Genomic DNA, 13,877 nt, shown 5'->3' on the forward strand with positions numbered 1-13,877 from the left:
AAGATAATAATACATTAACACAGTTATTAGTGACCTTAGCAGTGTCGGACTCAGAGAATACACATGAAGAAGAGTTAGTGCTATTAGAGGACGAGCCCCCGGTGCCGGTCCCAGCTCCTAGAGGCGCTAGAGGGGGGGACAAGGGCCTCTCCAAACGTGGTGGGTTACGCTCAAGCAAGAAAAGACTAGATACCCTACCCCCCAATAGGGATGTAGAAGATGAAAGGGGTCTAAATGGGGGAAAAATACTCCTGGATGATGACCAGCTCAAGAAATTAGTAAATATCCTAGATACTAAGATTAAGACCATTACAAAACCACTTCTGGCAAAAATTGACCATCTTACAGAGGAGGTGCATAGATTAGGGGGGCTCTTACAGAAGACATTAGAAGAGGTGGCAAATATCCCCACTCAAGTAGCATCTAGAGTAGAGACCGAAAAGATCCCAACAGTTTCCTGCCCGGGGTCAACTGAGAATGTATCTCCCCTTCCAACTATGACTACTCATTCGGGGGGAGGGGGTCAGGATTTAGACAATAGGGTACCCCCAAGACCAGGCCCAAGGGATAAGAATGGAGATTCCAGGGCAGAGAAGGGCCCAGTAGAGCTAATTGTGGAGGCCTCCCCCTTAGTGTTGGTCTTGGCCAATGTCCCCCATTTGAAACCTGGGCAAATAGAAAATACACCCTCCCTAAGGAGTAAGGCCCTGCACTGGCTATCTCAAAACATGGCATTCTCACCCGGGGGTATGCATCAGTTGGCAGAAGAGATAGTGAAGGCAAGGAGAGTGGAATGGATTGGGGGCGGCCATAAAAAATTCAGGGGGGATTGCGTGGTGCTGCACTTTACAGATCCGGAAGTCCTGCCAAACATTCTGTCGAATATATATCCTCCCCAACGCCGAACCGCTGAGATCATCCCTTTAACATTAGATTTTTTCTATGCCAGACGAGGTAATATCTTGAATCCTACAATCCTAAGAACCAAATGGAACACTGTGGTAAAAAAGGGAAACACTATTGGTCCAAAAAATAGTTGGGGTGTGTCCCTTGAAAACAGATTCTCAGCTCTATCAGACCTCAATGAGTGCGACTGACTTCATGGGACAGAAGCTGCAGCTCATTACAATTCAGTCAGCCTCACAAATACTAGGTCAAGTAGTGTCGAGAAAAGGGCCAATGAGCCTGTCTTGCTTGATAGCAAAGAGAAACATCTCGCGGATGTACGTTCTGTGCATAGAGTTCCGGAAAACGTTGATGGGATCCTCGAATCTACTTCTAATAATCCCAGTAGCAACAGGACATGCAGTTTATTATCTAATTTTGGCCTAGTATCCAGTAGGCAAAATGTAGTGCCGTCCCAGGATATAGCTATACCAGATAATAGAAGTCTAAACCTCCTATCATGGAACCTTGCTGGTATTTCTAACAAAATTATTTCCTCAAAATGGTGTGAATTCATAGAGCACCATGACATAATTATGTTTCAGGAAACCTGGGCAGTGAACCCAGTCTATCGGCATGGTTTCCTAAATTTTTATGTCCCAGCAAAAAAGAACCTCAAAGGGCGGCCATCAGGGGGATTGATTATTTGGGTGCGCCAATCTTCGCATTGTAATATCCAGGAAAGATCCCTCAATAATAGTGACATACTGTCAATTACGATCACCTGGGCCAATGGCCAAGAGATGGCCATTTATAACATATATGCTAGGGGAGTTGCAGGGGGAAAAACTTCAGAGGTAATAACAGCACTTGATAATGATCTTGACCTCCTTCCATCTCATCTTTCTATCTTGGTGGGTGGAGACATGAATACGACCTTCGAACCTTTGGGCTCGGAGGACGGTGAAATGACCTTAGAAGAGGATAATAAATGGGGAATCCCCCAGTTGGACCTGCCATCTGTCAAGAGATGGTCTGAGGTAGCAATTCAAATCAAGAGCTTGTGCTTAGCAAGGGGCTTAAGAGCAGCTAATGGGCGCACCCCATCTGACCGTCCATACATTTGATAATGGAAGGGCAAAAAGCCGAATAGATTATATCCTAGTGGATGTGAGGGATTGGCACAGGCTGGTAGATATGAGCATCGCATCTAGATTAGAGAGTGACCACAACCCACTATGCTTGAGCATACAACTTAACCAGGAGGTGCGAGCTTCAAGCCAGGGAAGGGGCACAGTGACTTTGGATATTATCTCCACAAATAACCAACGCCATGTAAGGTGGGGCAGACTGATAGAGAAGCCAGAGATGTTAGAAGATCTAAGGAAGTTAGTTGTCTCTGAGATTAACATTATGAAAGAACATTGTACCGAACCCAACTTCTCCAGATTTATGGAGGAGGCACACTCTGAGTTTTTTTCTAAAATTCAGGGCTTCATTCTAAAACCAGTAGGCCAAAAAAAGGTGGTAAAATCACCCACTAAACAGGGGTGGTATGATCAAACATGCAGAAGAGCACGTCAGAAACTTAGTTTTGAGTTAAGGAGTCAAAACAGAGAAGGAGTGAGGAAGGCCAGGGATGTCTACAGAAAAGCACAAACCAAAGCGAAAAAGCTCTGGGACGAAAATCACTGGCTTTACCTCAAATCAGCATGTGCAGCTAAGAAGCAAAAAGAGTTTGGGCAATCGTAAAATGGGACAGGGGGGGGTAGCAGAGCGTCCACAAAACAACATTGCAAAGAACTTATGGATAGACATTTTTTAAGCCACAATATGCATGTAATCTGGACCCAGGCCATTACCTACCTCCCCGATGGTCTCCTTTAAAGGCGAAGTGTTTACCCTGGGTGATGTAAACATAGCGTTGGATGGGGTGTCTGTGGGGAGAGCACCAGGAATGGACGGAATACCGGCCGATGTATTCTTAAGCGACCGGGCTTCATGGTGCCAATACTTTGTCTGGCTAGCAAATTCCATCGCCCATGGAGCTTCCATACCCAATTCATGGAAGGGTGCGGAGATCATCCCAGTTTTTAAAAAAGGTGATAAGACACTCCCAAGCAACTACAGACCCATCAGTCTTATCGATTCTGCACATAAATTGATGGGTCGACTGATACAAAACAAACTACAAGCTTGGATAGATGAGAAGGATGTTCTCTCCCCCTTCCAAGCCGGATTCCGCCCCCTAACAAGTTCTATTGACCAGGTCTTTTATTTTCTAACTTTATACTGGAGAAACGTGACCTTGATCAATGGTCCATTGTATGCCGTATTTGTTGACTTAAAGTCAGCATTCGACTTAGTCCCACGAAAAAAATTGTGGAGTGTCCTTGCGGAAATTGGTATCAGCCCCGAACTATTGACATTGTTAGTCCGCATGCATGAAAATAACTACGCTAGGATCAGGTGGGGGGCCCAGGGCAAGGTAACTGATTCTTTCCCTGTAGAGCGTGGGGTCAGACAGGGATGCGTCCTGGCTCCCACCTTATTTTCATTATATATCAATGGCATAGTGGACTACCTGAAGAAATCCCCTACTGATGCCCCAACACTGGACGGGGTTCGTGTACCAGTATTAATGTTTGCTGATGACACGTTGCTGGTATCACGAACTCCTAGTGGCCTCCAGAAGGCAATTAATGCTTTCAGGGATTTCTGCCAGATCCGGGGCTTGGAGTTAAACACTTCAAAGACTAAGTTTATGAGTATGAATCCAGCAAAGCCATTTAGGGGCACAATAACTTTTAATGGGGCTGCCTTAGAACAGGTGGAGGCTTTTACTTATCTTGGTATCTCCCTACAGGGCAATATGAAATGGAAGTCCCATATTGACTTAGCAGTTTTAAAGTTCCATCAACTAGCAGGGGCCCTAGCACTTAAACATAAATCTTCATTAACCAAACCTATCCATCCTGTGTTAGAGATTTATAGTATGAAGGTGCTAAGTGCCTGTTTGTATGGCTCAGAGTTGTGGGGTTTTGCCAACTTGAACATTTTGTCTACTGCTGAGAACAAGTTTTTGCGACGTCTCGTTGGCGTTCCACAGAGCACACCAACAATCCCCCTGTTGTATGACCTGGGGAGGAAAAAGATTGAGGACCTGGCTCGACTGCGCCCATTACTATTCTGGAGACGAATAATGTGAACGCCGGAGCTAGGTCATTATGCCTCCGCCCTCATGGACATTATTAAGAAGGACCGGTTCCATACAGTAACATGGCTCAATGAGATCCGGAACCTATTAACAAAACTCCATCTAGACCATTTATGGACTAACACTGACCCAACTGCCTTTCCATCAAAGGAGATTGTGAAACAAATGTACTGGGACATGACTTTGCAATCTGTTTTGACCTCTAACCCACATTCCATGTTAACATCCCGGTATTTGGAAATCAAATTTACTCCATTTTGTGAACTATACTGGGATTTTATTACAAAACCTATGGATAGAAAGTTGTACTTCCAATTTAGAGCTGGTAGCTTGCCCCTTAACGCTTTCACACAAAAGTGGTCGCCTAGCAATGTTAATATATGCAACCATTGCAAAGACTTGGTTGAGGACATCTCGCACTTTCTGTTTGTCTGTCCTCTTTATGCTTCTCCAAGAAGGAGGTGGTTAAAACCAGCGTGTCAGAATTTAGGGACACGTAGGTGCCAGGAAGCAATTTTGGAATCAAACAGCTCCCCTCCTTTAGCAATTGCAGTAGCAAAATACCTGGGATGGGCATGGATCATTCGCACTCGCACTTTAGCCAGTGGAGTTAGAGGAAATGTAACGTGATTTTATGTAGATTATAATTAATCATGTGTAGTGAACTTGAGTTTTTAGCAGTAAATGCGTTCCTTTTAGTCATGATTCGTCAGCGTTTTGAATTTAATGTGTTTTTTAAAAATGTGATTGTATTCTAGAATAGTATTTACTGATGTATAGGTTAGGGTGTTAATGCTTTTATGACAATGCTGTCGAATAAAGCTTTTGAATTTGTTTTGGCCATATAATAGCACTATAGGGGCCTCATTATGAGTGGCCTCTAAATGGGCCTGTTAATTCCGGCCACAGACATAGAGGCATATTATCAAGGGCCTTATCGCTGCTTTTTTGGCTTTAAAAGCCCAAAAAGCGCTGAGATACTCATCGCACTATTAGCAAGCTCACGCTACCCGTCTTAGCGCTTGTTTTCGTGCGATGGCTGCTGTTTGTTTATCACCATGTGTGCCATCGCTAATGACATGCAAAGTAGGCGTTCCTGAGTAAAACAGCATGGGAGAACTTGCTAACACGGCCTGACGATATTATCAAGCTAGCTGCAGACCCGGGAAGCGATGATAATAATCGCGCTAAGCCTCCTTTATCGCAGGAATCTAACTCCTGCTATAAAGTTGACTTATGTTTATCAACAAGGACTAGTTGGGTGTAACCATATTATAGGAGTCTGAACTGTATTGTCAGCAGGCACCTATTAGGTTTTTTGTGAAGCCCTCACCCACAGGTATCCCGCAAGCCTTGACCTAGAATCCCGGTCAATTCCCTTGCCGAATCACTCCAGGGAGCACTCACAACAAATCGTTAGCGTATGCTTGAGGAGGGAATCCCCTTCTTACACCTATAGCACCAGGATATAAAAATTGAATTCACCCTCGGGTACTGGGACCACCGTTTAGCCGTTTTAACTTCACTGCACAATTCACCACACTGCACTCTCAGAAAAATACCTGCTCAGCTGTAATCAGGCGTCGAAGCACACCTGGGACACATTAGGTGTCACTGGGTGTGCCCGATGATGAAGCATGCCACCAACTAGGTTGGTGGGTGAGGGCTTCACAAAAAACCTAATAGGTGCCTGCTGACAATACAGTTCAGAGTCCTATAATATGGTCACACCCAACTAGTCCTTGTTGATAAACATATAAACCTCAGGGGATAAGGACTAGCTTTCTAGTCCTCTCTCTCCCTCTTGATACGCCAATAAAGTTGACTTAGCCATCTTAATAATGGGAGGTGGATTGCAAGGCTAAGGCCACAGGGGCGTATCAGCAAGGTTTTCATTATCACTCAGAAAATATCGTTGCATTTCCCTCGCTGTTCCCGCCTTTTGCTGCTATCGCTGGATTTCTTATCGCCTTTAAGATAAGCGTTGATAATACCGCGCTAACTCGGCGATGAAATCTAGCAATAGAAAAAAACGAGCTAAGCGCGCTCTGCGATATTTATCGCAGTTTGTTGATAATATGCCTGGGGCCTGCTACCGGCTTAATAATATCGCGAAGCCATGTTAGCAGGTTCTCCCATGCTGTTTTACTCAGGAACGCCTACTTTGCATGTCATTAGCGATGGCATGCAGGGCGATACAAAAACGGCAGCCATCGCGCGAAAACAAGCGCTAACAAGGGTTAGCGTGAGCTTGTTAATAGTGCGATGAGTAGCTCAATGCTTTTTTGGCTTTTAAAGCCAAAAAAGCGGTGATATGGCCCTTGATAATATGCCTCACTGTTTCCAGGGGTAACGGTATCTCTAGGGGTTGGAAACACTGGACCATACCCTCCTGATCCACTTGGTTCCGGAGAATCACAGCATGAATCGGATTTAACTGTACTGATGTACTGATTTTTCCACATCTGGCTGGATTTTTCTTCTGGGTATTTTGGTTGTTGGAGCAGTCAGAATCCCAGGGGTGAACTGTGAAGGCCAGACCCGGTATTTCCGATTTACTGATAATAAAGATGGGCCGGGTCACTTCTGTAACCAGGCTCATGGGAGATAGCGGGCAACTCATTCTTCACCAGCAGCACAAATGAGTTGGATCACAAGACAGACTTTGTTGTGTTCATTCATCCGTCAAGAATTGATCAAATAAGGACCTACCATGATGGGTTATACTTCTGATAATAATTTTTAGATTGCCTTTCATCACTGCCATACTCTATACATATGCAAAAAATGCTAAAAAAAAGGACAAAAAAGTTGCAAGGTCACTTTACAGAGTAACATTTAGGGTAGTAATCCCCACGCTGCACAGCATCCACCCTGCTACTGTGAAGCTTCCGCTGTAATAAGAATTCCTCACTCCCATTATGAGGTCTGCCCACACTGTGCCCCTCCGCGGTCCCCTCTGTGACTCCAGAGCAGGCAGCGGGTTTATGAGCTTCTCTATAAAAAGGATCACTTTCACGGGACAGTCGTTGGCAGTCTGTCCAGAGGAAGGAAATGCCTGTGTAACGCGTGCTAATTAAGGAATGCCGAGGCTCACGGCTGCTTTGTAAGGGGTGCACAGCTCTGGGCAGCAGGTCCCCCCGGCGTTCCTAAATAGACAAAGGCCATAGTGAGGAGAAACCCCAGCATGCCTACACACTCAAAGAGTGTGTGCAGAAACGCACACACATTACACCATAGGTGATAAGACCACTGGGCAACCAGGGGCTTTACAGGAAGTCAGCTCTGTAGCCACCCTTCTGTTTGTAGTTTTACTACACGTCTAGTGTACTTCTTTCCGGTTTTCAATGTCGCTTAGCATAACTGCACTGTTAGGTTGGAAACCTGGATGACAGGGCCAGCATCCCCGTTGGACAGGAGTTACTCTGCGTATGTATCGGTTCATAGAGATTCTTTTTGATCTTTTGGTCGGGGAGAATTGTAGATTTATGATTAGATTGCTCATCTTTTTTAAGAATTGAAAATTGTAGATGCAAAACCATTGTAACCTCCCTTACATGGGGGAATGAATTAGGGTGTCTTTTGGAACTAAGAACTACTCCCTTGTATTTGAACACCCTTGTTATGTGTATTGTGGTTTCTGGAAAATGGTTTATTGGACAGTAAATGACACTGAGAGGGTTATTTAAATCTTGGAGATAAGGATACTCCGTCACAATGGCAACAGAGTATTCTTACTGCCAAGATGATTGTCTGCCCGCCGATTTTACATGCTGGCGGCCAGTAAGTGTAACCATGGCAGAGACTACTCATACTCTGCCAAGTCTGCCATGGTTACACCCCTCCGATTGCCTAGCGCAGTAAAGGCTGGTGAAAGCAGACCTCTTTATCTAACCAATCGAATTTGGTTGGGTGGACATACAGGTCAGTTTTCACAGCCCGTCATTGCCAGCAAAACCCTGGCGGTAAGGGGCAGTGAAAACAGTCTATTGCCTCCTTTCCCATAGGAGATAACTCCAATGGCGGGGGGTGGCGGAATGTTTTCTTTTTTAAAATAAAATAAAAATACAACTGGGACAGCTGTTTTTCAGTGCACTGGTCCCTTTCTCTTCCTCACTCCAGACATAGAAAGGAATATGCATTTGCTATTAGCAGCTCAAAGAGTTACAGCCACTTGCTGTAGCAGTTTGTATGACTTGGAGGTGGCATAGGGATTGGTCAGGCCATAGAGTATAATCTCCACTCCTTCAGGGATAAACAGTATCAGCCCCTGCAAGTCAAATGCTGTACTTTGTCTTAGAAATCAGAATATTGGTTAAGGGGTGGAAAGCAACAACCACAGTCTTGTCAGGGGGAACCACAAAATTCACTAAATTAACCTCTGCTTAACTCTATAGTAGCCTTGTACAAAGCAGTCCAGCTTAATTTAGAGGCAATGTGTGAAGTATTTATGCAGTACACAAACAGTAATAAATTAATAACAACACAAAAAAATAGCACACCAATTTAGACAAATAGAGTATATTTTAATAAATAAAATGAGACTGAGACCAGAACAACAAAGTTCTAATCAGTATAACCATAGATAGGCAATTTCAAAGTTTTAGGCAAATATAGTGTTCAAACGCAGAAAGCATCACTTGTAGTCATCTGGTCTTGCTAATTCAGGGCGACTACGATGGAGCATGGGTTGGATACAAGGATCAGCTTAGTCCCACTAAAAAAATTACCTTTGTAAAGACCGGCATGAAGAGTTATGTTTGCAGTGGAGGAGGCCGTAAGGAGATGGCCTGGAATTGCAGACAGTTGTTGCTGTAGTGCAATGATCCGGTCGGGTGTCGCAACTGGTAGTTGCTAGAGCTTCACATTGGGAGTCACCATGGGCATTTGTTGCCGGTCGTCACTGGTAGATGGTGTAGCACAAAATTCTGGTTTCCTAGATCTTTATATCGGCGGTTGTCACGGACAGCAGCGTTGCAGCTTGAATGACCCAAAGCCTTGGTATTTCCCTTTTTTCTTGTAGAGGAGTGCACTATGTCACCAGCCAAGGATTCAGGACGTTGGGAGACACCACTTAGGAGTCAAGGCAGCCACAACCGCTGCAGGTAAGAGCAGTGGGAAAGTGAGGGCGGGATATTTCGAGAGACGACCACAAGGGCAAATTAGTTATTTATTTAATTTTTCCTTGAGGTTGTCGCTCCGAATCACCCCCAGCCGGCCCCACCACCTCACCACTCATACTTGGAGTGGCCACGGCTGAATAAGGACACACTCTGGCAGAGGCCAGCAAGGCTCAGGCAGGTCCAGTTGGAGGTCCAGGCACGTCCAGTGCAGAGGAGCCAAATTTCAGGGGTTTCTTGTGAAGGAGCTCTCACTGATAGGAACCAGGGTCCCAATGCCTGGGGGGCCCCTCTTGGATACTAGGAGTCACTCCAGCAGAGGCCAGCAGCATGGTTCAGGCAGGTACAGGCTGGTCCAGTTGCAGCTGGTTAGCTGGACAGTTGCATGGAGGTCTCTAGAGCTTGTTGTGTTTCTGTAGCTCAGAACACATGTTATGTTAATATGATTTCTAAAGTGCGACTGTCATCCTAAGGTATCCTGGCGCTGAGCACTGCCTAAAAGGTTACTGTTGAGTGAATAAATATATTGTAAATAACCAGTTTTTCAGCCCTTTCCTGAAGGAGAGGAGCTCGGTTGCATTTCTGAGGTGGAATGGTAGATTGTTCCAAGCTTTTGCAGCACATGTAATGAAACTCCCACCACCCCAGCTAGCTTTTTTTAACTGGGGGGTACAATCACTTGCTTTGCTGCAGTAGAGCGCAAGGTTCTTCTGGGAACATACCATTGAAACTGTTGTTTCAAGTAGTCAGGCCTGCTTCTTTTAGGGCCTTGTAGACAGTACAAAGGGCTTAAATTGCGCCCGATGTTTGACTGGGAGCCAGTGAGGATGTCTTAGTGAGACTTTTGTCCACAATTAAATCTGAACCTAGGCACACTTCAAAGTGAATCTACAGTATGTATATTTACTACAAATTTGACAGTTTTACTGGAAAAAATACATAAACATATAGGTAAGATGTTGCTCCGGCTTCATTAAGCAAAAACAGACGCCAGCCGACACGTGTTTCGTCGCATGTGGAAATAGTTCTGCGACTTCTTCAGGGCTGAATGCTGAAAAAAAGTCTTTGCTGCCGGTGATAATTCCAACCCGGCTGGGCTGATCAATGAGGATAGTTTGCAACTCCATGTCAATAAAAGCATCGGGCAGCCAGTAAAAGAAGTGTTCCGGCTGACCTGCCCGTGGTTCAGAAGTGATGAACTTTAGTGATAAATTCAGGGTATAGGTTTATGTCAAGTAGAGGGCGCCGTGAGGCCAAACTGTGAGCAATATCAGCAGAATGTGATGTCAGATCTTCGAGGCATGTGTGCTTCGAACTCCCTCACGGCCGATCACTGTGTACCGGATATTGTCCACAATGACCCCCAGATTCTTCACTTTCTTAGTTGGCTCCAGGAGAGTTCCGAATTCTTTTCCACCAGTTAGGCATCCAGGGGCAGAGCAACTGACCCTTGAAGTCACTCAGGTAGCCTGGGATGAAGGGAGCGGTTCCCGTCTTCACTCTCAGAGATCAGGACAGGCCTCAAGTAACAGTACAGTAATCTGGGGTACACGGCAGGCCCTAAGCAGCAGGACAGTCCTCTGGGCAGCTAGGCAGGCCTCAAACAGCAAGACAGTCTTTTGGGCAGCAAGACAGTCCATCCTCTTGTAATGTCTACAGGTCCAAGAGTGTACTGAAAAGTGGCTGTGGAGGGCCAATATTTATATCTGGTGTCAGTGTCTGAAATGGGAGGATACCCTATACTGCCCCTACATCTGGTTCTTGAAAGGTCTTCCCTTCTCCTGGCAAGGCTCCCATAGTTCTGGGGTAACAAAAGTCTTGTGTCAAGTTCCTTTGTGCTGGAGCCAAGCTCTTGAAAGTGTAATTGGAGCAGAGAACAGCTCCTCCCCTGTACTGAGTCCCCTTTGTCTCGCTGTCCGTCAGGAATACACACACTCCAACATCAAGGCCATTCATAGTCTTGCGACCCAGGACAATCGCAGATGCACAAAATGGTTAGGGTAGGAAAATGTCACCTTTCTAAAATGATTATAAATTACAATTCATTTGAGTCCAGACATGATAATTTTACTGCTCCCACTCATAAGTTAGCACTTATTAAATGTAATGAGGTAACCACATCGTGTCCAATGGAAAGATAGGTCTTACAGGAGTGAAAAAATAATTTAGTCGTTTTTTGCTACCTGGACATGTAAAATTTACACCTGGGTATCCCACTTTTTAAGTACAATGCACTCATCCCATCTGGCTTTTTAGGACCTACTTAAGGGTTTGTTTTGCCAGGTCGAAATGGTAATGTAAAACTGTACTACAGGCTGCAATGGCAAGCCTGAGAACAATTTAAAGTGATAATGCAGTGGATGGCAAAATGAGAGCTGCAGGCCCACTAGTAGCAATTAATTTACACGCCATGGGTACATTCAGCAACACAGACGAGGTATTTGTAAGTAAATTAAATGTGCCAATCAGGTGTAAGACAATGTTCCCATGTTTTAGCAACTCTCACCATCAAAAAACGGGTTTAGCAACAGACAGATAAAATCTGGGGGAGACACCACAATAAGAGCTAGGTCCAACACGCTGTATAAGTGAAAGTGTTCACCTTATATTCAGAAATAGTAGCAACTGGTCCAGACCAAATGACCATTCAGAATTATAGTTGGTAAGAACCTGTCAGTGAAAAGTAAATCTTCCTGTGGGTGTTGTACAGCTCAATGGCATCTGGCTACAGAAGGTGCACTGTCATTCTAGTTTCCTTAGGGATGGCCATATGTGTTCACTTTGTCGATTGGATTCTGGTGTCAATCTAATAAATGAGTGGCTGTTGCATAGCTCTTGCTTTTGTAGCAGCTCATGATGCAGGATACAGAAAGTGGACAAAAAGGCCAGATCTTTTGTTTATGTAGGTAGCTTTGACCATGCCCAACCAAAGTCACTTGTTCCGGTTTACTCCTCACAGGCACCATCAGGAAGGAACTCGCTAAGTCCTTGAAAAATGAAGGCTGCTTGCTTCATTGAAAGTTAGGCAATTTTCAAACTATACACATTCCAACAGTTTCTGTGAGGTTAGTGGGAGAACTGTGCAGGGGTTGGATTAGCAATGGGAGGCAGCAACTCTACCAATAAAACTAGGGCAAACCGATTTGCCTGTTGTAATTCTGTTTCATCCGAACGACATACATAGAAGTGTCATCATCATTACAAGGAATAGTTAGTGAATGCGGAAAGATAATTTGCAACATTGTTGTCCAAACCAGTGGAACTCATTTCATCAACTTGGCAATTATGCACACAGTTCTCAGCAGCAAGCACTTAGTACATTGAGTTACTATAATCAATTTTTAGTTGACATTCATCAAGTCCTAGTTGCACCCTCAGCAGTAAAACACATACATTTTGAGGTTTTAGGTGCATGGTAGTGGCCTGGGTCCGTTTTCAGGATACTTCTCAGTCATTGCAGACTCCTGAATGTTGTAACTCCACTCTTAAAATGCATATGTTTGTCACACATTTTGTGATTCAGTTTCACAGGCTCTCAAATTTGCAGAGTATGCGCAGTGTGATGCTTGGTTGAGTTGCATTTGGCAATGACACTCTATTCTATTTGTCAGCAGGAGCAAGAGAAAGCAAGTAAAGCTTCCTTAGACCTTATAAATGCTGAGAAACAATCAACACAATCTGGACAAGATCTTGGAAGCAGTGGAGATGACGAGAGGAAAGACTGCAATGGAAGGATCATCCCCAAAGTAGTGATTGACAGATCCTCCAACGATGAGGAAGTATGTCTTGATTTGATTCTCTGTGAAAATTTAACAGACTGATTTGTAAATATCTGCAACTCATTAATCCTCTGATGAAGTGCACTTCTACAGATCCTCTGGGACAGCACTTCTCAGGGATAGCTCTGAAACCATGGTCTTAGAACTGGGGGTCTCTAGTTGGCAATGGTATAAACCTTTGTCCAAATAGGGACCCTTGTTTCTAAGTCAGGACAAGGGGATTACCACTCCTAGATAACCACTGCTCACCCCCTTGGTAGCTTGGCACAAACAGACAGACTTATCTCAGAGGCAGTGCTTAGGCATTTGTGAATACTCACAGTAATACAGTGAAAACACTACAGATGGACACAACACAAGTTTTATAAAAATAAGTATTCTTTATATAGACTTAACACAAGACCACAAATGACAAAAATCCACAATACTGTACAAAAAATTGACTTAAAGATGGTAGAAGTTACTTAGTTCAAGTTGGTGATAAATGCGACACAGTTCTCACAAAAGTACCTGGATGCCTAATACAAAACAAACAAAAGGCTCGCAAAGTGGTGTAGTGTAGTTCCTATATTCCCAATAGGCTCTGCGCTTTGGAATAATATAAACAGCAGTGTAGACGTAGGACTGAGGTCGACTAGGTCTCAACTGACTATGTTAGACTTAATTAGTTTTGCCAGCTAGCTCAGAGGTCACTAGAAACTTTCTCGAATAAACAAGGAGGAGTTTAACTTCCCTGGATAGACAAGAAGGGATTAGCTTCTGACAACCATAAACATGACAACTTTGCTCCCTCAGAATAAGAGTGTATCTCTAGAGTCGTGTGAAAACAATAGACAGCTGTTTTACTCAGTCAATCGTCCATACTTTGTTTCACCA

General features: G+C 44.3%; 1 protein-coding gene across 1 annotated transcript in view; it reads left to right on the forward strand.

Annotated features, from left to right (window-relative positions):
- Positions 1 to 13,877, forward strand: part of SCN4A (sodium voltage-gated channel alpha subunit 4) — a 1,457,305-nt gene that overhangs the window by 713,473 nt on the left and 729,955 nt on the right. The window contains exon 11 of the mRNA XM_078644999.1: positions 12,834 to 13,001. Within this exon, the coding sequence (XP_078501125.1) occupies positions 12,834 to 13,001 (168 nt within the window). The remainder of the gene's footprint in view (positions 1 to 12,833; positions 13,002 to 13,877) is intronic.

The sequence above is a fragment of the Lissotriton helveticus genome, chromosome 5_1 (genome assembly GCF_964261635.1).
Source record: "Lissotriton helveticus chromosome 5_1, aLisHel1.1, whole genome shotgun sequence".
NCBI classification, from domain to species: domain Eukaryota; kingdom Metazoa; phylum Chordata; class Amphibia; order Caudata; family Salamandridae; genus Lissotriton; species Lissotriton helveticus.